Source organism: Lissotriton vulgaris, chromosome 2_1 (assembly GCF_964263255.1).
Source record: "Lissotriton vulgaris chromosome 2_1, aLisVul1.2, whole genome shotgun sequence".
Classification (NCBI taxonomy): domain Eukaryota; kingdom Metazoa; phylum Chordata; class Amphibia; order Caudata; family Salamandridae; genus Lissotriton; species Lissotriton vulgaris.
In genome coordinates, this window is record NC_141687.1 from 778,929,243 (window position 1) to 778,957,143 (window position 27,901).

Consider the following 27,901-nt stretch of genomic DNA (forward strand, 5'->3'; position numbering starts at 1 on the left):
CAAGAACTACACACATCCCCACACCATGCACAGCCTCAGGGTTAAATGCCCAACCCCACGCTGCACAAGGTGATGGGTGTCTTACTTTACGTAAAAAACATTGAAATTTGCTGAAAAAAACATAAAGATTAAAGTGACGTTATCCAGTATTAGGGTATCTTTCATAGATTCACATGCCTGAATCATTCCCCGTCGTCGGAATGGGAGTCCCCGGTACATAAATAAAGTAATGTCCCATTAGACATACAGAGTAATAGGCCAAAGGCCTCACATTACTAACATATCCAGGTCCTTTTCTAATAAGGACCAAACTCTAGAGAGCAACCAATCAGCTGCCACCACCCTCTGGAACCTTCCTGGAAGGAGCTCTAGTCCCTTAGATTTTCTACCCCACTTTGTGCTAATGGAGTCTCCACTGAGCTCTGCTCAGGTTCTTGCAATAGCTTTGGATTTGAGGTATTTTCTTTGGATTTTTCTCTATCTGAGTGAAGTCTACACTGTCTTCATGTTGGATACCCCTAAAAAAAGGCCTGTGAGACTTGCAAAAGAAGAGATTGCCCGTCGATGACAGCACAAAGACTGCCTATACTGTCTTTATCCAGACCAATCTCCAAAAGACTGCAAGGTATGTCAGACTTTTTCTACAAAAACGTTAAAAGATCGTGAAGGAAGGCTTTGAATTGGTTGTAAAGACTTAAGGACAAAGAAGACCCCTTGTCCTCTGAGGGGAGTGAAACATCATCAACATCTTCTTCAAAATCTCTTAAGAAAAGGCCCAGAGAAGTTTCTCCAGGACCTTCCATGCCCATGCAGCAACCTCAAAAGAAGACGCAAAAACATTCCTCAGAGGTTCCAAACCTTAAGGATTTGCCTGAAAAAGAGTATTTTTCCCTTCGAGGGTCAAAGAAGCCAGCTCCAGACCCTCTAATTCCACCACCGAGGGTAAAGAACACCTTCAAAAAGCATTCTACAGCCCCGTCGACTACCACCTCGTCGACGATGGCACTGACAACGACGAAATCTCCACAGATTGCCGTTGGAGTGACTTCGTCGACAACGACGAGTTCAACATTATCAGTCTCGTCTGCGTTTCTTTCGTCAACGACGTCTTCGTCGATGGCACGTACCCCTTTGTCGTCGACGATCAAGATCAAGAAGTCAGCGATGGCAGCGTTGACGACAGCGTCGACGATGAGTGCATCATCGTCGACGAAGAGTGTACCGTCGACAACCATCCGTCATTGATGGCAGCATCTGTTACAATCATCGATTATTCCTCGTCAATGACGTCTATACCGACGGCGGCCTCGTCGACGACACCTACATCAGGACTCAAAATTTCATATTTCCATCATAAAATTATGCGGAGGCTGTCTCCTTCTTACATCGCCCAGTAGGGTTCAACCTTTGCCACCCTCCCACCTTTTGGATGAAGAGGAAGATTCAGATGGAGATAGCATGTTTAGGGCTGCAAAAAGTCCCTCCTAACTTAATGTTAAGTAACAGGAGGATTCTGATTATGACGATCAGGACATGGTGGAGCACACATCAGCAACAACAACAGATGGTTTGTCTTCCTTCAGCCTTGGTCTCTGATCTGCAGGTTATGATCTCGGACTACAGAAAAAGGTTTCCTACCTCTGCGCCATCTCCTGTTCTGGTGTTATCACCACCACAGAGAGTGCGCGTACCGCCTCCACCACTTCCACCACCTATTCCTATTGAGGTGCCGGTGTCACTCCTTCCATCTATGGACGATGAAGATAAAGGACAGGAAGAGGGGGAGCTTCAGGATACGCAGTCCCATCATGATGAATGGGACAACTAAGTTATCCTTCTTCCTGCATCACCTTTGCCTCCTCAGGCGGACTCATCTCCTGAGGATATAGGAGGTTTTTAGGTCTCGCACCTGGTGACACAGCGTGAAGCACTGTCGCCAGCGAGATCTATTGTTGCGGACTTGCCTCAGAAGGGGGACAGGAGATGGGCACGCGCAGGGGCGATTGGAGCTTGTGAACACGCACGTACAGACACGTGGTGTGCACATCTCCTGTCCCCCTTCCGTCCACTCAAGCCATCTGCATGCAGTAACTGCGCCAACAAACGAACACGCACTCACCAGCCGCCCAAGGCAGTGCACGCGTACTCATCTCCCTCAACAACAAACACACACACACACGTACCAGATGCCGCCAGCCACTGCACGCGTACTCGTCTCCCTCAATGCGCATATGGCGTGCTTTCTCTTTCCCTCCCTCCGGCGTTTCAGCCCACACTCCGCCTTCTCTATGTTTTCTCTCCTACCAGCCCTGCAGCGCTGGTACCGGTAGAATGATGCCCAAGATGTGTGTGCTGTGGCTCCTCTGGGCCTTGTGGGCCCCCGGCTGGGCCGGCATGCACTCCCAGGAAGACCCGTTGGTCATCTTGGACTCCGACTCAGCCCACTCCCAACTGCTGAACTCCAGCAGCGCCTGCTTCACCAAGTTCTACGTATCCTGTTTTTTTGTTGCTTTGGCGGCCCCCTCCCTGGTTCTCACGAGCCGCGCAGCACTATACAAAAGTATGGTGAAATCCGCAGGCGCCGCCACTGGCCATGAGCCGCGGGCCACGCCGATGTGCACACTCACGGTGTGCCTACAACGCGCGCATGGAGCTCTTTCATTTTTCCTTGTTCTGTATTGTAAAAAGGGGGAGGCTCATTCAGCTGTCCGCGATGCACATAACCAGAAGGTAGGACTTCAGATGTTACCCAAGCGATAAATTGCGTTTTAAACGCACAATTTTTAATTTATAGGGTGCCATGGTTTGACGTGACAAGCTTTTTATTTTTACACCAACTTTGTTTGAAAAATGTAGAACAGGTTTCTTTTTACGTGCTGCATGAAGTTTTTTTTTTAGCTGTTTAACCAATGGTTGTGTGATATGCATTGATAAGAACAGATTTACTGGAGTTAATTATTTTATTGAACTATGCAAATCTGCCTGCTTCCAGAGTCCTAATGTACAAGGTATGCAAATACATCTTGCTCAAATCGGCACCGTTGTGACACTCAATTTCGTAACCGTTGTTGTGCTCTTGCAATCTTCTTGATGCTTTGGCGCAACCAGGACTATTTTGATGACTGTATTGCACAACAACATAATATTCTGGAGTGTGTTGTATTTCTAACCTACTTGGCAGAGAATAGCTGCTACTGCCTCAAGCCATCATTTAAAAACCTAGAGCTTTTGTTGACACGTTCTCAATTATAAGATTAGAGGCATAATGCAGTCACTGCCGCCAAGGTGGGGCCCCAAATCCTTCAAGGGTTTGATGGGGCATAATCCTTCACGGGCTCTCATTCAGCCCAACGCTAGTGAATATCTGTGAGAAATGGGAGACTCACAGGCACTCATTACAGCTGGAGGGTTCCTTTTGTGTTACTGCACTGTATTCAAATAGCCTCCAGTTTTATTATGAAAGCAAAACTTGCGAAATTTGCGAATGTTTAGGTGCCGCAGGAGAGTGCGTAGCTTTTTGCGGAGCTGCGATAATATTTCACTGGACATATTGTTTATTTATTTTTGTTAGTGCTGTTGGGGGACACGGTAACCCGAGACCGGACCCGACCATACCGGCCGTGGCTGATCATGTTTTTTTTATTTATCCAAAAGTCTTGTTTAGGCAGTGTTTGCAGCTGTTGCTATAACGCACCATGCACTCTGGCAGTTCAGTGCCTTGCTGTATTTTCACATGGTAACAGTGTTTATATTTGCATCACGCTTTCACTTTACAATAGCCGCCACACCACACAGCACTTGAGGGGTGGGGCGGCAGGTATTGTAAAGTGAAAGTGCGATGCAAATATAAACAAGCGGCTGCCTTTAAGTTACTCACTCACTCACTCACTCACTCGCCCAGGGGCTTTACCTGTTCACGCACTTCTTCGAGAATGAATCGCTTGGAAGTGGCCCGCACTTCTTTTAGAACCAAGCACTTTGAAGTGGTTCATTTCTTAAAGGACGCTACTCCAGTTCCTCACTCGCACACTCACCCAGGGGCTTTGCCTGCCCCTTCACTTCCTCGAGCATGAAACGCTTGGAAGCGGTTCGCTTCCCAGTACGGTGCTACGCTCCCATCCTTACCTGTGCCGGCGGGCAGCACGGTGCCCGTTCTGCAGCTGTAAGACGCCAATTATTGATTACTGGTGATGCAGGATTGAGTAAATGGCTCTTAAGTCAGTTACGACACAATGATGTCAAGGTCTGCCATACGTCATAGAGGCACACCCTGACCTCACTGGTACTAGTATTTTAGAACTGATGACGAGGTCCAGTAATGAATGATTTCACAATATGATCTATTTCCCTAACAGATCTCATCAATTAAAGTGACAGGCCCGACGTTTTCTAAACAATGAGTGGGTTAATAGAACCATGTTGTTTCACTAGACTGTCCCACCAAATGATGTATCTAGCGAATGACGTAAGGGCAGGCATGTGTTAACACTGAGTAGACGTCATCAAAGAATAAAGACTAAGTGAAAAAACATTTTGATTGATCTTTGCTGGCTCTGGATTGGGTTAGGAAACTGTTTTTCATTCTTGCCACTAGAGACACAGTTTAATGAAGGCATCTAGTGAATGACGTCACAGCTAGGCTTAAAACGTAGCCAGACTCCACTGAGAAAAGGGCTTGATTTTTTCATGCTTTCTGAGGGCGGCGCCAAGATTGGGTTTAAAGGCTGTTTTGTTTTTCGTTTTCACTGACAGACACATTAAAGGCTCAATCTAGTGAATACTTCCACAGCTGGACTGAACTATGCGGTGTCCTCGAGAGGAGGTTAAATGGCGTGTACAAGTTATGCAGGCAATTAATATTTTCTGGAAGAGAGGCTTTGTAACGACCCTGTGTCACCAAAGCGATCCCCGCCAGTACCTCTTCGAGACCCTCAAAAGTCCCCCATTCCAACTTATGAAGTGTGCAGAGGCCCGCCCCGTCACTCCTCCAGACTTTCTGCACAATCTCACGCCCCAGCTGTTGAATATTCACTGCTGTACCCAATGTCACTGTATCACTCGAGTTTGCATGTGTGCACCCCTGGCAGTCAGTGGCTGCCCCTCTAAGAAGGTGGCACTCCCCCACCCCTGCCCCTTCTCTGTTCCCATCTCACATTTGCTTTTCATTAAATGCAAAGGGAAAGTTTACAGGAGAAAAAATGTGAAAAGAGATTTGTTCTGGAAGACTCTTCCCCCCCCCCGCCCCCCCCCCCTAAAAACAAGCATTTGCAATGCAATAGGTCTTGCATTTAGCCAAGTTTAAGCTATTGACATTGTAAATGACACTGCCTTTTATTTATGTTTAAAAAGCAAAAACAAAAATAAAAAGCATTGTCATTTGCAATGTCAATCGTTCAAACCCGCGTAAATGCGAAACCTATTGCATTGCAAATGCTTGTTATAATCACCTGGAGAGAGCGGCCCAAAGATTCAAACTATCTATGCCCTCTCACCAACAGGACTGTTTCCTTTACGATTTCAAGGAATCTTATAAAAAGTCTGTTAGATTGATGCCCATCATTGACTATATTTGGGGTCAAGGCATCAAGATCATGCAAAATCCCTCTACAGTCATTCCAGTTCTGCAAGGTTGGACAAGAAATACAGGGCCCCAGACGACGCTCCAGCCTGACTCTTTGGTTATCCAAAGCCTGATTCTGTGATCACTCAGGCAGCTCAACGTAGATCGAAAAACCCTTCTGTCAATCTTTCAGCTCCCCCGGATAAGGAGGGCAAGCACCTGGACAATATCGGGAAACGGTTTTCCTCTATGTCAGCACTAACAGTACGAGTGTCTAACTCTCTGGCACTATTGGGACGCTACAACAGACAAATGTGGTCAGATATTGCACCATATTTGGAGTCCTTGCTGCAGGAATCTAAAGACAAAGCAATAAAGGTGCTTCTGGAAGGCAAAAGGCCGGCTTCTGAAATCATAGATTGCGCTATGGACATCGCTTCAACTGGGTTCCACCAACTGGCTGGTGCGGCAGTTCTGCAGCGCCAAGGGTGGCTTAAGGCAACAACATTCCGACCTGAAATACAAACCCAGATCCTGGATAAGCATTATGACGGACAACTCCTTTTTGGTACCCACATTGATAAAAAAAAGACACAGATACGGCCAGAGCCCTGGGTACTCTTCAATAAAAAAACACCACTTTTTGTGGCTCAAGGGGTAGAGGACAATACTCTAATAGAGGGAGCTACCAACAATATAGGTCCTCATATTACTCCTCTAACCAGTACAAGCCGCAGTTTCAGCAAAGACGGCAAGCGCAGACTTCATAGAACAAGTCTTCTTTTCGCGGGAAAGCGTACGGCAGAAGGATTCTGCCCGACGACAATGACTTCTCTCTACCGCCAATCTGTTTCTTTTAAAACCTTCCACAGTCGGTGGAAGAATTTCCCACTATCTTCACAATTAGAGTCAAATACCACCAGATTGTTGGGTTATTCAACTGGTGCAGTTCGGACATTCCCTAGAATTTGTCCAAACCCAACCACCAACGCCCCCTCAACATATGAATCACAAGCATCTGCACATCTTACTTATGGAAATATCAGCGATGCTCCAGAAGGGTGCTAAAAAACAAGTACCTATCCCTCAAAAAGGACAAGGTTTTTACTCCTGGTTCTTCTTGGTACGAAAGAAGGAAACAAAATGAAGACCAATCCTAGATTTGAGAAGTCTAAATAAATATCTGAAAAAACAATAATTTCGCATGGTCACTATCCAGGAAGTCCTACAGCTTCTCAATGCGAATGACTACATGGCATGCTTGGACCTCCAGGATGCCTACTTTCATATTCCAATCCACAAAAAGCACAGAAAGTTTCTAAGGTTTCCTGTACCGGGCAGGCATTACCAATTCCGAGTCATGCCTTTCGAGCTCAAGTCAGCCCCACGCATTTTCACAAAATGCCTTGCGCCAGTGGCTACATTTCTCGGGCAACAGCATCACCAAATCTTTCCATATCTTGACGACTGGCTCGCCAATGTACCCTTTTTCGACAGCGCAAGAGGATCTTCCAAAGCCTGTCTGCGGCTTTTCAGAAGATTAGGTCTTACCCTCAACCCGGACAAGTCAGTTTTACAGCCTTCTCAGCGGATAACATTATTGGGAGCTGTCCTAGATACGGTCCTGAAAAAAGCTTATCCATCGCTGGAGTGGCAACAAAAACTCCTACGATTGGGAGAACACGTGTGCATAAGAAAGCCTCTTTCAGTGCGCCTCTTCAAATCTCTCCCCAGAATGATGTCTTTCTGCATCCTGCTGGTTCCATACTGTTGTCTCCGCATGCGCCCTCTTCAAGAGGCTCTCTCTGCGCAATGGATTCAAGTCAGCGGATCCTTCGACAACATCATGCAGGTGACTCCTCAGATGGTTGCCGTTATCAACTGGTGGATTCAGCCACACAATCTGTCTCGAGGCCTATCCTTCCTGACTTAAGCATCTCCTCAGGTTATAACCACAGATGCATCTCTGGACGATTAGGGAGCCTTCATCCAGGAGCTTCAAATCAGCGGCAAGTGGTTACCTCTTGAGCGAAAACTACTCATAAACCCCCTAGAACTCAGAGCTGTCTACCTGGCCCTCCTGGCATTCCTTCCCAGAATAAAAGGTTTGCAAGTGCTTGTCAGGACGGACAATACTACAACAATGCACTACCTGAACAAGCAGGGAGGGACTCGTTCAATCTCACTCTCTCAAGAATCACAAAAAATCTGAAACTGGTTTCTTTGGTACAAAGTTTCTCTACAAGCAGAGTACGTTCCGGGAAAAGACAATGCGTTGGCAGACTCACTGAGCAGAATGCAGACCACCTGCCATGAGTAGGAGTTAAACCAACACACTCTCGACAGCATTGTCTCTCTGTGGGGCGAAACGCCGTTGGATCTTTTCGCACGACTGAACGCCAAATGCCAACACTTCACAAGCTGGCATCCCCAACAGGGATCTCTGGGGAATGCATTTTCAATAGCATGGTTCAGCATATTCGCCTACGCCTTTCCACCGATTCCACTGATCCCCAGAATCCTCAGGAAGATGAAGGTAGAACCTTGCACGCTGATTCTAATAACCCCATCATGGCCTCGCCATTATTGGTTCACAGAGCTTCATCTCCTCTCTCTGCAAACACCAATTCCATTGCCACTGTTTCCATCTCTCCTCACAATGAACCAAGGACAAGTCCAGCACCCGGACCCAGCTTCTCTCAAATTATCGGCCTGGCTCCTGAGTTCCTTGAGTTTCAAGATTTGAACATTCCTCCGGAATGCAGAGCTGTCCTATCCCGAGCCCGAGCCGATAGCACAAACAGGACTTATTCCTTTAAATGGAAGAGATTCTGTATCTTGTGCAGGTCCGCTAAAGTGCATCCTTTCACATCCTCTCAAGAAGAGATATTACCATACCTCCTTCATTTGGCTACTTGGGGCCTCGCCCACGCTTCCATCAAAGTCCACCTGGCAGCAAAATCCTGTTTCAGGAGATCTTATACTGGACCTTCTCTTTGGTCGAACAGATTAATAAAACAGTTTCTCAAAGGTCTGTTTCGGACTTTCCCTCCTGTAAAGTCTCCACCTCCAACATGGCAACTAAAGACAGTACTTGCTCAGCGGATGAAGCATCTTTTTGAGCCGATACACAGAGCTGACCTCAAATTCCTATCGTGGAAGACTGCGCTCCATTTAGCCTTTGCATCTGCAAGGCGAGTTAGTGACCTTCACACTTTCACGATTCAAGATCCTTTTCTACAATTTAAAAGGGACAGGGTAATTCCTTGCACTAACCCAAAATGTATTCCAAAAGTACCATCGGACTTCCACTTAAATGAGCCTATTGTCTTAAAGACTTTCTTTCCAAATCCTCAAACGGCAGCGGAGGGAGTTCTCCATTCTCTGGATTTAAAGCACTTCCTTAAATTTTACCTTGACCGGACAAAAACGTTCCGCAAATCCAACCAACTTTTTGTGGCTTACAGCTTACCCAGAAACGGTTTCCCACTCACAAAGCAAAGCATTTCCAGATGGATCTCTGGTGCCATTGTCTTCTGTCACCAGCAGGCTGGTCAGCCTTTACAATCACGGATACGTGCCCATTCCTCTAGGACAGTCTCTACTTCTACGGCACTGTTTGCAGGTGTGCCAATCACGAAGATTTGCAGAGCGGCAACATGGAAGACGAAGGATGCTGCAGTGGGACAGGCGGTGGTGCGTCATCTATTTCGATAGAGGTGACCTTTCCTTCCCTATCACTTTTATACCTTTTACCAAACTTTCAACTTATTGCTTTGCATTTTAATGTTGTGATATATGCATATGTATATATGTATTTGTTAACTAATGCTTCATATTCTTTATACAAAAGGAAATGTGCTTATCATTGCTTTCTACTCTGATTCAGGCATGTGAATCTATGAAAGATACCCTAATACTGGATAAGAAATGCGTTACTTACCTGTTACTGCAGTTATCCAGTATTGGTAACTTTCATAGATTCACATGCAACCCACCCGCCTCCCTTGGAAGTCCTCACCTACTACTCTCAGTTGTTCCTCTATATAGCACTGTGCTTACGAAAATCTGAGGGAATAGAGCTCCTTCCAGGAAGGTTCCAGAGGGTGGTGGCAGCTGATTGGTTGCTCTCTAGAGTTTGGTCCTTATTACAAAAGGACCTGGATATGTTACTAATGCGAGGCCTTTGCCCTATTACTCTGTATGTCTAATGGGACATTACTTTATTTATGTACCGGGGACTCCCATCCCGATGACGGGGAATGATTCAGGCATGTGAATCTATGAAAGATACCAATACTGGATAACTGCAGTTACAGGTAAGTAACGCATTTCTTATAATTGGGAATTTTAATAATATCTTACTTTACATTAAAAAAACTTAGAAATTCACTGGGAAAAAAACAAAAGTTAAAGGAACATTATAGTTACGTGAAAATGTCAGTTAAAACATACTGTGTGAAACTAACAAAACCGCTGAAATGTATCCATTATAGTTATCTCAAGTAACTATAAATAGTGCCCTAAAGTATCTGTAAATCCACATCAGTGCAACATCTGAAAAGACATCATTGATGACTGGACCGTAAATGGCGAAGGTGCAAGTTATAGTTCCTTGAGATAACTATAACTGGTGAATTTCAGTGGTTTTTGTTAGTTTAAACTGTATGTTTTAACTGACATTTTCACCCAACTATAGCATCCCTTTAATCTTTGATTTTTTCAGTGTGTGTGTATATATATGGGTGTGTACGGGGGGGGGGGGGGGGGTGTGTGTATATATATTTATATACATCTGTGTATATATTACTGTGGTTTGTGGATAGATCTATTGGACACATAGGTAAGGGGAACAAGGACTTTCTTTTCTGCTGTATTTCTTCCCTGACAAAATGGCCTTTTAATTAGTTTCATCATTGTCTCTCTTCAGATTCGTGTTACTGTGTTCCCAGAGAAGACAGTAGCTTTATATACAGGAGTGCCATGGTGGGTTATTTTCGTTGCTATACTTGCTGGAATTCTGCTGCTTGCACTCGTGGTATTTTTACTGTGGAAGGTAAGTTGTTTTTAAACTGAGTCTTTTTATTCTACTGCAAGAAAACTTCCAATGCTCTAAAGTCACATGCTTTTAATACCTTGTATTTCGCGTCTTTTATTACTATGCAGTTGGCATAGCCTTTTAAACTCTTATGTCCTTAGTGTTCAAAGATTTGTTCTTTTGTTTTTAAAAGACTTAAAACCTTGTTAACCTTTAATTTATTTAGTGATCTGCAGTTAGGATGTCCTTAACAGCACACAGAACACTGTGATCCCACCCTCCCCTATCATTTTGCAGTTTGTTACCATAGGCACCCACAGTGTGACAATGTGGCTGATGTGGGTTCCGTGCTCACTGTACCAGAGGATTCATGCTAAACTTCCTTGACGAGACCTAGATAAACCAAAACTGGTCTGGGGTTGCTTTTGTTCCTGTCTATATGGGACCTGGCCTGTCACTTTGTACTGGACTATTGCTATTGGAGCAGGATCAAGACTGATTTGCATATGGCTGGTTTTTGTGTGGAATCGCAGAGTGGGTGACGAAAGCGTGACTGAAAGTGGCCCGAGTGATTGCCAGTTGCTTAGATTAATTCAAGCATTTCTTCTATGAGCCAGTTGTTTGTCACAGACAATTTTGGCATTGACTTGCTATTGAATAGTTTGGATAACTGAGTGCAGGAATGTCATGAGTCCTCTTTGTCTTTAATGATGTATGCAAGTTGCAATGTTTGTAGAGAAAATAAGCGTTCTGTAACTTACAGGTTCTGAACACTGTCAGTTTAGAGGGCCGTAATAAAGAAGGTATAATTTGGGTGCAGATCTGCTGATTGTCTGAATACATATCTTGTTTTATTGTTTTTTTTTTTACTCTGACAAACCAATAATATTGACTCAATACCTTGCTTCCTTGTAGTGCGGTTTCTTCAAGACAACTAAGAAAGAGCAGTATGATACTGCATATCATAAGGCTGAGATCCATGCTCAGCCATCTGATAAAGAAAGACTAACTTCTGATGCATAGTATTGATCTTCATTCAGTTATTGGTAATTGATCAATCATTTTTGATTGCTAGCTTTGGGACATGGTATGGGTGTGGTGGCTACGTAATCTAACTTTCTGCAAGAGCTTTGTGCACCCATTTCCCTTTAACCATTGGCTAAATTGCTGTATGTGTTTGCTTTCTTTGCATTATTAATCTCAAATGTGTCTACTTATGATTACAATCCCTTAATGTCGCAAAAAAAAATATTTATATGAGCACTCTTGCAGAAACAATTGTTTATGTTCTTCAACAAAGTAACATTTAAATCTTCAGAATTTGCTGAAGTGCCGGGTCCTGCACAGTGCATTTTAAAACCACAAAATGTTCATACGTGTTGTTTGCCTAAATGTGTCCTTATTCACAGAGGAAAAGAATTGTTTTTTTCTACCCACTGAAGTCACACTTAGCTTCTTCTGGTATCACAGTAGTGAAGCCCATTCCCTGTGAACACTCTTAACATACTTCCATCTGCTACTAGCCCCATTCACCACATTGTCACGTGCTGATTAGATGATCTCTTTTTTTAATGAGAGAACCAAAGGTGCCAAAGTCGAAGTCTCTGTGGACTTTAACATATTAAAACTGGGCAATTTATGGGAAAGTAAAAAAAATGCATTTGCAAAAACTGTCGTTCACACAACATCCTGTAACCATCCATCTATTTCACTATTGAATCTGGGGATGCTGGAAGGGAAGACCCTAGATTCTTATATAGCCCCCACCAAAGAGGTGATTTATGCCCTTGAGGTCCTCCTAATATGACCAGCACTTTTTAGTAGATGCACAAATTCTTTCTGTGCATTCAAAAGTGCCTTCAAATTTTTAAATACTGTCTTCGCCTTATGTTCTCCACTCTTCCATCTCCTCTTGAAAAATAGAACACATCAGAAGATGTAACTTTGCATGAGAGGATGCCTCTTTATGATTGAAGACTGGTCAAGAGAGCCATCCTATACATGAAACACGTCGATGAATTTTTTAGTAAAATATTCTTAAAGTTAACCGGTTGATGAGTCAGGTTATAGTTATCATTTTACTACTTACAATATTACTTTGTGGGAGTCTCAAATTTTTACACCAGGTATGTATGAAGGATACCTTTCCCAGGACAAAGCCAATTCATCTTCAATGCAATCTGGGGTTACAATATTTCCGGAACTCAACAATGAATTGATCAGTGTATTTATATACTGCTTATCAATGATGGGAAAACTGTAAATGTATTGAGGGTTGTGCAAGGGCAGATAGCTTCCTGGCTACTCGGTATGAGATCCACACATTGAGAGAGCCGTGCATTTGCATATCTGCAGAATTATGCCATCTCTCAGTTGTACTCCAGGTAAATAAAAAGAAAAGGTAGGTGAACAATCCTAAGTATCTCAGTGCATTTTGTTTTGACAGGAGAAAAATGGAAAAACACAAGTGCTTGTGCATCTCTCCACTTTCAACATTAGAATCTTATGAGAGGTATTTATTCTTACCATTGATTAAAAGCAGGATTTCACTGCCTGATCATTCTTTTCCTTCTGATTCCAAGAGAAACACTAATTCCAGACCACAGATGAGCGTAATCTAACTTGTCCTGTTCCTGACAATAACCTATAGCATATCTACCTGATAGGCTGAACAATTGTCAAAATGCTTAATTACTTCTCTAATGGAGACATGCTAATTGCTACAACCAAACCAGATGCACAGGCATGTTACTTGTGTAATGCTCTGCAGAGAAGTGCCTCAGGTAGTGTTTCTATGTGTTCTGTATTCAAAACATACTAATTTACATAGTCAGTACCTCACGCACATTTACTGCATCATAGTTCCCCTCTTCTACCACATTACATAATCATTTACTTTACAGCAGAACAAATTGCTTTTAAATGATCTCTTCCACACCTTAACCTTTCTTTTCAAAGTCTATGATTAGTGGTGGAATATTTTAATTTAACTACTGCCACTTAAATGACTGCTTAGCAAAACCCAATATTTTTAATGCAGTTATTGAAACAACACATTTGGCAAGTCCTTCATTTTTAGGACAGGGCATGTGTTGCCATTTGCGAGATATGTTAACTAAACTTAAAAGGACTTTGAGCCCACCCATTATTTACTACTGGTTGGCTTCATCGGCACTCCTTTCTTTTCGTTGGTCTTATAATAATGATCTAGGCGTAATTAATGCTAGAGGAAGTGTGTTACTGCTGATATGCTGCATTCAGCAAACTCAAGAACTATAAGCCACTTCAGACATTTGAGGAATAACCACATTTCTCTTCTGCTCAAAGAGGTTGAGTTGCTCCTGAGAGAGAGAGCAATGTAAACTTTTTATTAATTTAAAGAAATCTGGGTGTTTACACTGCTTCTCCTGAGGCAGTTAAAACAGTAGCTATGCACATCAAATTCAAGATGCCAACTATGCACAAAGAAGGTAATTTCTTAAGGACGAGCAGCTGGGAAAATATCTAATTTCATATTCTGCTGCAGTACAAGAACAACCTGTTGCTTCTGTGGGACTGTTAGGATTTAGTGGTGGCATCTCAGACTGTCACCAAGAGCCAATTGGGGGTAGACTCCATGACATTTATTTGTAGAGGGATTCTTTTAAGATATCTCCCTCAATGTGACCATCTTAATAGGTGTTTCACATATGGTATGGGGAGTGCCTTTGGTGGAATAGGGAGCCTTGATGGTCAGAACAGCAAACCACGGCAGCCATTTTTTAAAATATAATTATTTTTATTTGCAGTTTCATCGAAAACAGAGATACAGAATACAAATGTACATATCTTCTGATATACCAGTTTACAATTTAAAGGTTTTGATAGTGATAGAGCGCAGGCTCACCTGCCTAACATACTCTCCTGGGACCATATACCTATGTTTAATTTAAATAGATAAACCTACACTCAATCAATTCGGGATTTTACCCTTCGAGACCTTCACCATTAAACTTACCAGTCCAAGTCACCGATACCTAAAGTCCTAAAGGATCAAGGGAGTTAGCAAGAAAATAGGTAGTATAATAACATTTAGCATTTTATAAATAACCACAAATTCAGGAAAGTTTACGTTCTTTTATCTAAGCAAAACTTTAAATGTTTGGAACCATAATAAATCAGTAATTTCGTGTTCTATTAAATTGATGAAGATTTGAAATGACATGTGCAATAATTTGGAAAGAAAATATCATTAAGCATTTAGACAAAGGGTGGGTAGAGAATGGGAAAACAGTACAATGACAAACCCACACTTTATAGTTACCTAAATGGTGATATGACCAACCCTGGCCAAGGGCTGCGTCAAAGGATAAGAATCCCAAAATGCAGGTGCCAGCAGGAAAGAACAGGTGCTGACCAGAATCAGGACAGGTTACGGACCAAATTGGATCAGGACACGACCACCACAGGCTAAGACCGGCACCCACAGCTAAAGCGCAATGCCAGCGTCACACCCCTCTCTGCAGCTAACAGCAGAACCCCGATTGGGTCATTTAACTTCATTCCAGAACCCCGATTGGTTTATAGAATCTTCTGACAGAGTGCTCCGCCAGCACTTTTGCTCTCGATCATCTATTGAGTGCGTTGGGTCAGTGACAGGTCAGCTATTCGGACAAGTCGGACAACCTAACTAGCTAAGCCTACCCTAGTTATACTATTTTCCAGGTCAGTGTACCACCCCCCCAATGTTGCAAATGTGTGAATCTCACAATTTTATTGGACAAAAGACGAGGAGTAGTCATCACACCATATTAATATGAGGTAACTTGTCAATCATGTATTTAAATGTTTCCTCCCATAACTTTATCTTCCCATGTACTTTTTATTCCGTCCGGTAGTGAATGTCGCAATAAGACATTTAAACAATTTATTCAATTCAGCTTCCTCTGGCAGGGTGAGGAGTTCACTCTTCTCAGAATTCTTTCCAATCCATGTCAGATTTGGCACTGTTTCAATGCCACAGCTTCAATGGCTTGGGGTTTTACTTTGCACAGGCACAGTCTTTCCAAAGATGGAGTTCAGAGGTACATTTAGGCCCAAATACGATACATGCAAGAATAGAAGAGAAACAGTTTTAACAACACAGAATAAATGAATGCACTGTATACCACTTATCTCTACTCTATTCCCATTATTTTATTTAAACTATTGCATTAAAGGTTTAAGCAAAACAAACAGCTTAGCAAAGCAGCGGTGCAAGTTTCTTGCACATTAGGACACAGAACAACCATCTTAGTTTTAGTGCGCAGAAGCAAAATGTTTCCCACCAAGCGAGATAACACGTCATGTCACATGAGTGTGACAAACACATGGGCAGTAGAAAATCCCACGTAGCAGCAGCCATTTTAATGCAAGCGGATTATAGTTTGTAAAAGCACTTTGTTGAGCTTCCCCTGGATACCTAACAAAACATGTTAGTTAGTACATTAATATACATTTCGAGAGGGTTGAATACAAGCAAGTTGCTTTACGTGTGCAACCTTGCTCCATCAATAGTAAATGATTGTTCTACATTGAATTTATTCTTCTTGTTTACTTTAATCTTCTTGAGTTGCAGCAAATTGGTTTCTTTTTAGGTGCCGATACAGAAGAACACCTAAGTGATGTTTTATTTGATAATAGGGAATATAGGAGGAAATCTCCAATCCTCTTGAAACAAGCAAACATATTTTGCTTTGTGCTCAGGAAGAATGAACACTTTGTAGCACAACATACACTGAGAGACTCACAAGTGGGAGGTAGATCCAGCGATTCTACAATGGATATTCACAAACTGAAATCTATGGGTAATATTTTTCTTTAAAGTCTAACAAAACCTCCGCTCTGCGCCTCCACATAGCCATAGCTGGTATTGAACAATGCCCTTTAGGTACATTGATGTAGGACCATTGGAAGGGATTTTCCCGAAGAGCACTCCCACCAAATGGTCACATACTCCCACAGCGTGCTAATTCTGATTGACAGTTGTGCTAGTGACACCTGAGGAACATATGTCACACATGGCAGCCCAAACTTTTGCCAGACTGCCACATCTTTAGAACATACACAAGGACTAGGTTATAATTAGTTTTGCTAAAGTTGGTGCCTTGACTTCTGAAGCCTTATGAAATCATATACTTGCATCTTCCCCACGTCGTATTGACGCCATCAGTAATGCCAGACAGCTGGCAATGCATTGTTGCTATGCAGCCAAATGTTTTTCTCCTTTGTTTTCCCAAAGTCAAATGCCACCATTTTCGGACTCTACATCAGATAGTTTTAGTTGTTTTCTTCGGTTCTTAGATGCACACGAGTTATCCATCCATCGGTGGGCATTTGGTCGCACTGTTCATTTACTTTCAAAGATACTCCTTCATTGTTTTTAGTTCTGGTGATATGGTAATGTATGCTTTTCTGAAGTGGAACTTTAATATGATGCCTACAAATTGGGTGGAACCAATTTTGAACCAGTACAAACCTTTTAACTTAAGCATCTTACCACAAAGATTGTTTTTTTTTTATTGACATGTGACTCAGTCAACAGCACTTCAGAGAAGCTATTCAAGCTTTGTTCATATACAGAGCAAGAGCAGCTTTAGCAGCAGCAGGGCAACGCTATGGTTGCTGGGGAGTACAAATGTTGATGATGCAGCAGTATGTGTACTCCGACACAAGTTGAAACCTAATGCCATTCTCTTATCAAATGCTCAGACTTCTTTTGCAGGTCACCTAAAAAAACAGATGACGGAGTTTGGTCAAGTTACAATACCAAAAACACTTAAAAAAAATATCCATAAATCCAAAAAAATATCCATAAATCCCCAATTTCTAATGCATTTAATAGTTTAATGTAGGTAACTGAATCGATTAATGCATTTGCATTACTGTATATATAAAGGTTGTCTGCTTCTAGGTTCACGTTATACACTCTACTACAAAAACATTGGTTGCTAAAACACTTTCACTTTAAAACATTGTTTATCTTAAATTGATTTCGAGATTTAGTTTGTCTTCAAAGCTAGCGGAGTTATGTTTGTGAATTGGTGCTTCCCATCAATTTCCTCTCCGTTGCTATCACTGTTTGTATATGCTTGGCTGTTCTATCAAGGAAACACACATTTTTGTTTTATATAACAGTGGGCTTAGCTTGATGGCAACATTTCCTGGTGCATAGTTTTCTCTTTCTGGTACTTAAAAAGCCGAAACCTCTTTTTCTGACTGCACTTTCTGCATGAAATTGCTTATTGTTTCTTGTCTATCGTTTGGCTGCACCTTTTACCCTGTTATATTTTGCACAAATAACATGGTTGCAGGCACCTATTTACAGAAAGGCTCCCTTCTTTTACTGTATCCTAAATTAATTATAAACTCGGTTTCTTTCCACAGTGTGGATTCTTTAAACGTGCGAGGTACGATGACAGCGTTCCACGATACCATGCTGTGCGAATTCGCAAAGAAGAGCGGCAGTTCAAAGATGGAAAAGTGAAAAACAAAAATGATAAAAAACAGTGGGTCACGAATTGGAGTGAAAATGAAAGCTATTCTTAGGCAGCACATTGAGTCCTTTGCTGCAGAACAGACTTTACAATGTAAAATGGTTACATTCAAGGAATAATGGTTGCCGGCCTACCTGTGAGCCTACAGTTTTTGTTTGTGTGGATACTTTTTTACATGAACAAAGTTTTGGTTTTGCACAACTCTAATATTTCGGGATACTAATTTCCCTATCTGGGCTTATAATGATGCCATGTTGGTGTCTTGCCATGCAAGAATGATGCTGGTAGTGCACTGGGTGCAACTGAGCATGTTCTATTTGCTGCAATCAACCCAACTACTTACTGCTCTCCCTGGGCCATCTGCAGAGGGTGTCTCTGCCATCAACCAAACTACTGCCGTTCATGGTCCAGATATACAGGATGTCTGTAAAATGTGTTGACCTGGAGGTCTTTTACTTCAGAATGTCTTTATGTAATGTGTGTGTTTGTGTTTGCTTGTCTAAATCTTGAAAATGGCTTTTAAGAAGTGGTGACAAATTGGAAAATTAATGTATTACACTCTCTCCACACCCACAATATAATTTCCTTTTGTACATTTTTAAATGCACTCTTGTTAAAAGTGCAGTATAAAACGCTTCCTTGCCCTAAATCAAGATACTTAAGTGCTGAATTAACTAAAACGTGTTCTTGAAGTAAATGTGCAATAGAAGTTATCCTCACCAGAAAGCCCCAAAACTTCATTTGTTTAAATTCCGGGATGACCAAATTTCTCTTAAGGCAGACTTAAATATCATATACTTATTTTGGATGTAATAATTAGACATCAAGGTATTTATTTTCCACGTCCTTTGGTTACAAATTCCATTTAGGCTCACTCACGTATTTCAGTAACATTTGAAAGTGTTGAACGTTAGCAACATAAATTCACAATTAAGATTTTTCTTTTTTTTAAATATGCAAGTTTTATAAAATTAAATCGGGAAGAGACTAACTTTGAAGTGTCTCAGATTGTGTCTTCAAATTAGAAAACTGAACTTGGAACAGGAGGCCTAACTAAATTGGCTAACACAATTGTAATGTATTCTGTGTAAGCCAACCATTACAGATGTGTTGTATATAGTGAGCACAAAACAAAAAGGACATATCTAGTCAGGGTGTGTCTTGTCGAACTGTATGATTTCATTTTTCGTGGTCCTGAACCTTGGAGGATAAAAACTGAGCAAGCTTATTGCCTTTTTCTTCAAAATGACCAGGATGGAAGTAAATTTATAGTATTTATTCATTTGTCTTCTCTATGCGAGTAGTCCTATCAGGGGAGAATGAACTTAAACTAAGTCTATGACTTTTAAATAACTTACCAGGTCAGTGGCTCTTATAAAAAAAAACAAGATTGAATATCGATGAAAGCCCCAACCACTAATTTTCAGTGCAGGTCTCCACTCTTTCTTCAACTCACTTGATTTCAGTGGGTGCTGCAGTGCAGCAACAACATGTTGAATCTGTGGCTGGATTTTTTTTTCACATGAGACTTGCAAGACTGAATCTTCAAAATTACTGTGATTATTAGAAATGCTATAGGTTAACATTATTCAATTAGTTCAGTTTAATTTGTGTTGTGTGATTAGTGTATCCACTAACCTACTAAAGAAAAGCACATCAAGAAAGGTATATGCTTTAAGCTGCACATGTATGGAACTAAAAGGAAAATCCCAACTTTCTCATTGAATCTTTGTTGCTAGAATAGAGGTGTGCAGCAGTGCTTAAGAGGTGCGTATTTACTACTCAACTAGTTCACTGGTGGCTTTGCTTGTTTTCTTCAGTCCATCATCCCCTTTGGTTTTGCTTTGTTCGCCCTAAGTTGGGAGGGTATGTCCAGACGTGGGTCCCTTGCTCACTTTGCCACAGGATTCAAGCTAGCCTGGCTGATGATGGCTGATTAGCCAGAAACCGGTCCCAGGATGCTTGTTTCCGGTCCAGGGAAGACATGGATTGGCAGTTCGGGCTGGACTGTTCCCATGAGGCACAGGGTCTTACTGATTTGCATATGACCAAGTCTGAACTGGGGTGGCGGAGTAAGCTAAAGAATGATGATGGATTAAACCCAGATCAGTTGACTGGGGGTGAGTGCTTGCAATGTTCAACACTCCGTCCATCATCCTCCTTTGGTTTTGCTTTGTTTTCTTCGGAGTATCACTGGTGCTACATTCATATTTTTGCAAAATATTTTTGTTTTAAGTATGTTCAGATAATAATATCTGGATTTGTCAAAATTATTGCTGCCCTGCTGGTCAAAGAAATAATTTTATCTTCTAAATATGGTGGTTTAAAGCTGGTGTTCCACTGGTCTCAAAGTTCTTCCACTTTTGTCAGGTAAAGGAATTCTGGCAGAGGGAGGAAGTCATTTGCTGTTCTGAACCCAGGTCAGAATATTTGTCACTGTGGACTACATTCTCCTCTATCAGTCTGGAATATTGAATGTGTTTCTTGTAATATTTTGTAGGTCTGCCATATGCGGTCTTTACTTTTAGACAGATTGAGGAACAAGTGCTGTGATGAGTCTTGATGCCACATTTATTTTGTTATACAGAAGATGATTATGTTTAGACTCTATTGGATGAGTACATAGTTGTCAAACATGTTTGGCCTTTGTTTCTAAGATAGTTTGAATATGTAGCTCTGTGTTATACCAGTCACACAAAGGACACTTTCCCTTGATTGGGTCTCGTCCTTCATTAAGTTTTTCAAACCTCTGCGTAGTTCAAGAGCTAAGTGTTTGCTAAGAAAAAACGCTAAGATATTTTGAATTAAAGCAGACATTTTTAAATAAGGCTGAGAAAATGTATGTATTACCACCATCACATATTTCAAATTACTGTGCACCCCTCAGCTCATCACACATACTGATTATGTTGTGTGTTCATCTTGAGGATGTTTTAGGCCAAACGGCAAAATGAAGTGCACACAATGACTTGCTCTTGTCTAAGTACTTTTAATAGTTACTCCTTTTACACTGGGTTTGCAATTACAAGTCAGTTTGAGTGTACTGCTGCCAGTCATTACAATGTGCAGAAAAGGCTGCTTTCCCTGATAAATTTCGGCATATCATTCCTGTTGAAATTTACTGGTGTGTGAAAAGGTCCCACAAAAGTATAAAGAAATGTAGTATGCCTCATTTTTAGGGCTAAACTCGTAATAGGTGCTATTTATCTCATCAGTTCAATTTCAGACCCCTCTGTATGAGTTTTTAATGGGCTCAACAAATATTGCCTACTCTTTGAAGGCACTCATAACCGATGCCTAATCCTAATCTTTCCTATACATTTGTTGCCAGCTAACTAACTTCCATTCTATTGGTAAAATCTAGGGTGTCTTCCACAAGGCAATTCCATGCAATGTTGAATGGTTCTTAAAGGGACTGCCTTTCTGTCAAAACAGCAATACAGGAATCTTTCTTTTAACTATTTTACTTTATTTGACTTTTGGTTGCAGCATGATCAGTAAAGTGAAGCAATTCATTTCAACCAAATAAAAACGCAAAAAAAACATAAATGTCAAATCATCTTTTGAATGTTGCAAAATTTCAATATTTTGGAACATCAAACCACTGACAGCTGATGAACCAAAAATGCAGGTACATTTTTACTAGCTTTCCAAACTGGAAATGGATGAGAAATGGAAATGGGTGAGAACAGGTCTAAGGCCACTGGGGAGGTGGGTGCATACAGTAACCGCAGACCCAGGAAAGGATGAATATGTTCTTTCATTTAAACTTGTAGATTCCTATCTGGAAACATTATGGCTATGAAAGTCCCTTAAACCTGCGTTAGTTTGCCAGCAGCATAACTAGGAGATGAGAATTGTAAGACTGTGTGTGCCAGAGCATAATGCACCATTGGCTACTTACCATTGAAGAATACGACAATGCCATTGTGATGGTGGCCGTTTAATTCCCTGAGCTATAAAACTCTGTAGAATGTTAAAGACTAAGTTATTCTCAAAGTCTTCTGTGAAATTATTTGATCATGCATCAGACTACTGAAAAGTATTGTTCACGTGTAAATAACCATTGTGTTAGAATGGTGTCACCCAGTGCTTCTCCACAACTCCACTAATAAGGTGTGTGTTTTGCAGTATTACACGTTAGTGTATTTTGCCAATATTTAACTACTGGGATTTGGAAATATTGTAAATATGGGTATGCAAGTTCTCCCTACAGTTTTAAGAAGTTGATGAGGTTTTTTTAATAACTAATTTCTGTCTACACCATTGTTTATATTCCAGTTATATTTCCCTCACAATCCGCCTATTGTCTATGCAGTTAAAGGTAATGTGTACTGATTAGGGAGACCATCAAGAAAATAGGTTGTTGCAGAATGGGGACACTTTTTATCAATTTAATTCATTGGGAAGTGCACTTGGGTATAAGTTTGTAAGTTTGTATATTTATGCAGGGACACATTTTAGATGTTTTTAATTGTAGATGTTTTGAGGAGGGAGGTTATAAAATGTTGTAAAGGAATGTCTTGCTTTTGAGTTTTTAAATTAATTTATATTCAGATATAGTTCCCTGGTCTTTTTTAACATCTGGAATACCATATTACAGATCTTGTGCATTTGAGGTGTAAAGCAAACTAACCTATGCAATGTTATATGGGTATGTGAATCATCTCAAGTCTTATCACTGTTATAAAAAGTTTTGATTAAAACCAATTCATGCTAGATAGAAGTGTGCAATCATTCCGTAAATGTAATTTACCTGTGGATATTTGTAAAGAAAAATTCTCAAAAAGAAATTATGTGAAATAAATTTTTTTTTTAGAAAATGCATTGGGTGCCCTTCTTTATTTCTGATTCAGATTTTTCTGATGATGCTAGACTACCAAAATATGGGTACATATAAAAAACTTGTTGACGTAAGTATGATGCAGTAAATACCATTTCATCAGAAGCTGTGTTGACTTTGGATTTGTTTGATAAAAAGTAAGGCTTCTGTTTCATCTAATAATCATAAGATACTGTATAATGTACTAAGATGCAAACCTGCATGGTTGAACATTCTTGGGATTTAAAGCATTTAGAAACGTCACTTCAATTTATTGACTATTAAAGCATGAAATTACATTCCTCGCTGCATAGCAGGATTATGTCACAGGAGTTCGGTTTATAGAGCATACAAATTGTTTTTTTTGATAGTCAATGTTATTGATTTTGCAAAGAGACAGTGGTAAAAATATAAGTACAAGCAGTACAGCATGGGCAGTAACACCACAACATGTGACAATTCAGCGGGAAATATAGGATGAGGCCTGGGAATACAAGGAAGAACATTCGAATTGTTAAGATTTATTTTATGCAATTAGACCACTGGTTCATCCACAAAAAATGAACTTGACAGATGTTTCTGTTGTATGAAGCAAATGGCATTGGTAGCAGTGTATTGTTTATTAGGGCTATTGTTTGTACATTGCAGCATACCACGGAGTTCCCCTACATTTTGGAGTCTATCTGACCAAATAAGAACTGAGTGGCCAGAGTGTGCTACCTATGGAGCTGTTGGATTGTATTGCCAAATAGAAAAAACAAGCATTGTCAAAGCCAATGCTGTCTTTGTCAATGGTTTATGTGGAGAAAAAAAAGGCACAATGATCCAACCACTGCTGGTGGCATGCATGGACATGCATCACCACACATGCGAGCACCTTTTCTATTTTTTTCATTCACCGATCAAAGGTGGCAGATGGTAGATAAAATATATAATTGTATTGCCAAACAATTGCTTTTTGGAGTGCAGTTAAGCCTAATACCAAATTTCAAAGGGCTGCGAGTATCAGGCAGCAGAAGAGGGTGAGAATTGAAGCGAGTGTGGGGGCGCAACAAAGGCTGGCAAACTTGCTTTTTGGACTGCTGCGCAGTCTGGAAGGAAATGGCAGCTGACTGGCCCTCCACAAAATGAAAACATTTTTTCTTTAGGGACTGGGGAGCAACGGAGGAGAAAGTAAAGGGGAAGCTTGGGGAAGGGTACTTGTGGGGTGGGAAGCAGCATACGAGAGAGATCATGGAAATATTTCATGGAGTTCTTAATTAACAAGACCTGCAATAGCATGGAGGGATGGGAAGGGAGCACACAATAACACAGATATTGCACTAAACAGCACGGAGAGGCAGGGGGGCAACACGCAACATTCATGTTTGTTTGTTAATAAACTGTAATAAGAGTAATTTATAAAGTTGCATCAGTAAAAGTCAGGTTAACTAGTACATAGTGCCACTGTTCGGATCTCGGAGTTACTCCAAAATCATTAAAATAAAAGCACGCTTTGAAGAATTTTTATATTTTTTTAGTTTACAGATCTGGAATGTCAATGCTAAAGACTGGAACTCACTTTTAATACGCCCGTTTGGCGGGTAAACGCACAGGCACTCTGAAGCACTACACTGACAGTGCAGAGCTTTGTGAGGGACCACAATGCATGCAGTCTCTGACAATTCTGTTTCAGGACCAGAGATACTGCAAAACACAGCAGCCAATGAAAAACGTTTTAACACAATACAAACTACCTTTCCCATGATACCCTGCTCAAAACCACCAATCATGTTCCAGCAGTCCACAAAAGAATAGCCATCGCCATTTTATGAGCCTTTTTCTTTGCTGCTCGCAGCTAAGATACGTGGCTCTTAATCACTTCTATGGTTCTTGCTTATATCTGTCTCATTATTGGTTATATACGATGCTGTAGTAATGCCTTGAGCTCCTTTGCCGTGATGCGGGATAACAAGCTGCATTTGTTGTGCATGTCCAGCTTCGGGAGTGTCTCCTAAATGCCCTTGATCATGCTCTTTGAGCGAAACGCATCGCACTCTTTTCCATGTTGTATGGTGTTGTCTCGTGTTCGGGACTATCTCTAAATTGCCCACGATCTCACTGTTTGAGAAGGACGCATCGCAGTCACTTCCGCGAGGTGAATGGTATCGGCGCCATCACAAGGCTGATCACTTCTTCTTAGAGCCATTTGGGCACACATAGCCCAATTTGGCTACTTTTTTGGGCTCTCTAGGCTATGCGTTGTCCCCCTTTGATCTCTACCGTAGCGTTCTTTTGACGATCAGCTTCCTGCTGCTCTTTTGTATCGCTTCAACATTGCAGCATGGAGGTTGACTACTGCTGTAAGAATCTGGCTACCTTCTGAGCGCCTGCAAGCTCATCATATTGATTGGCTCTTGATGTCCTGGTTCCCTGGAGCTGAAATAATACCGTTTTTTTGAGGAGCTAAGTGTTTTTGCTGTTCTCTGGTGCAAGTGGGGCTAGCTCCCCCTGTGTGATCCTTAGGGATAGACTTGGCAGGTCTTAATAAGTCCACGGAAATAAGTCAATAATAATGGAAAAGTGGGCCCTCTTTGAGGAGTAATATACAAGTCCTATAATGAGGAACAACAGGGCCCTTTTTGGAGTGTGAGTGAGGGGCCTAGGATAAATGAAGTCACTTCTTGGACTCCCCAGCCTGTTTTAACCTATTTTTCACTATACCACATCTACACTTCCCTAGGCCCCTCACCCACACTTCACCTAACGGCAAGGAACAAAAGATCTCAGTTAAAGAGCCCCTCCATGGGTGCCCATCGGGTATTGCAGCGCCGACCCAATGAGAAATGTGGGTGAGAGGCCTAGGGAAGTGTAGATGTGGTATAGTGACAAATAGGTTAAAACAGGTTGAGGAGTCCAAGAAGTGACTTTATTCAAGTTCAATTTACGGACATTACTTCATGATTGTCCCCAACGCCTGCCGGCTACTGTTGAGGCATTATTCCTAATAGTATTTAGGTCATCCTCGACAACTGGGGGTAGTCGACCCACAGTATAACCCGTGGTAGGTAGGTTACTCACCTTACCCACTGTGTAGATAGTTTTGCATTAGGTCCTGAAAAATTGCCCCAGATCGTCCTGACTAAAAACGGCAAGAAACATTTTGACCCACTCAAAGTAGAGCGCTTTTATCTTGTATCACCACTAAAGATAGTCGCCACTCTTGCATTTTAATCGAGGTAGAGAGCCATCTTGAATAAAGTCACGTCTTGGACTCCCCGACCTGTTTTAACCTATTTTCACTACACCACATCTACACTTCCCTAGGCCCCTCACTCACACTTCACCTAACGGCAAGGAACTAAATATCTCCATTAAAGAGCCCATCTATGGGTGCCCGTCGGTTATTGCAGCACTGACCCAATGAGGAGCAGACCCATATGATGAAGCATTACACCTAACTGGTTAGGTGCGTGAGGGTCTTGGTTCCGATAGGAGCAATTCCTCTCCTACGAATTATTGGATGTTCTTTAGTGACAACATCATAGTCTCTGAGTCTCTCTTCACCTCTCTATGTACTTTTATGGAACTGCATCTGGTGATCCCGACATCCCTCAAGCTTCAAGACTATGCCTGCAGCCTCAGCCTGAAGACTCCCCCGGACCCCGACCAGAGCTAGTAAGAAAACCCGACAACTGAAGATATAACTACTCCCGAAGCCCCACGGCCTTGGGTGTCCCAACCGACTGTGTCCTTGGATCCCCAAAGAACCCAACTTACCTCTCTAGCTGGTGGTCACCTTCAGGAAGTCTCCCTGGCCGAGTCTGCAGCAACTTTGCCAAAATTAATATCTCCATTGAGAATCGCAGAGTCCCCGATGTCTTCTTGGCACCCTGCATCCGGCTGCCCCAGTGTCGCTGGTGATGCAGCTCTTGTGCTGATTGTTGGCTCCTGCAGTGCTCACCTTAACCCCAGGAGCTTTGCTTCAACTACCTGTGTGGCCTGCTTGTAAACAGTCCCTGACCGAAGGACCCTGAGCCCCATTGGCTAACATTTGGCCCCCTGCACTCTTCACCAAGCCACCCCAGTGCCGCTGGTGGTGCAACCTGAGTGCCTACCTAGACCTTGGGGAAACTTGATCCTAACCCCCAAAACTCCCACTCGTGAGTAGTTAACTTATCTGTGAAACTGTTAACCATTTTTCTCATAGGAACCCATGTTATGAGATTTTGGGCCTCAAAATGTTCTGTGTTGAACTGATGTTTGTATGTAGAAAAGATAACTATACTGCAAAGTCTAAAGTCTTACTAACCTTGTATGGTGAGATCCCTCGGTGTGGTATCTAGGCATACCACTCCAAATAGTCAGTGTAATCTGAAAGTTATCAAAAAGTATTCTAAAAGTAATTACTTAGTAATTTAAACTGCTTTTTGAAGTCCTAACAACCTGTAACAATGGCAAATCCAGTCCCAATTGCATTTCTGTGTAAAGGTTTACAATTGAAAGTACATTTTACCTACCTGTATCTGCTTGGTTCAAGAAAAAAAATAAAAAGTGTACCTTTTTTATACTTACCCAATTGGTCTGGATTCTGTCTCTGAGTCTGTGTCATCAGTCTTTGAGTGAGTGAATACAATAAATGCTTAACACACACTCTGGATAAGCCCAACTGCTCACCCACACAACCACAAAGATAGCTGTTAGTACTCAGCTAATTTAGTCTCTTCCATACCTTTGGGGACTCTGTGCACACTATACCTTACTTTGGTTTAGTGTAAACCGAGCCAATTTCCTACAATGGTGGATCAGCCGTGGCTTATAAAGCCTTACGTTTATTGGACTAACTCAGTTTACCTCTGATCACATGACAAGAATCCAAACATTGACTTCAGTTCAACTCATTTTTTGAATGAACTATTTTTCCAAATTTATAAGAGTCTTGTTAGGGCCTTGTGTTTAGTCCATGTAACCTTTTTGTAGTCAAATTC

At 41.7% G+C, this 27,901-nt stretch overlaps 1 protein-coding gene across 3 annotated transcripts in view; it reads left to right on the forward strand.

The window, feature by feature from the left end:
- The window catches only part of ITGA6 (integrin subunit alpha 6), a 253,051-nt gene extending 230,114 nt beyond the window's left edge, over positions 1-22,937 (forward strand). For 2 of the 3 annotated variants that reach the window (XM_086956134.1, XM_086956133.1), the window contains 2 exons: positions 10,491-10,616; positions 18,003-22,937. In XM_086956134.1, coding sequence (XP_086812260.1) covers positions 10,491-10,616; positions 18,003-18,164 — 288 coding nt within the window. In that variant the 3' untranslated portion in view covers positions 18,165-22,937. Of the gene's footprint in view, positions 1-10,490; positions 10,617-11,513; positions 11,645-18,002 lie in introns of all 3 variants that reach the window. The other variant, XM_086956131.1, reaches the window with a different exon arrangement.
- The last annotated feature ends 4,964 nt before the right edge of the window (positions 22,938-27,901 follow it).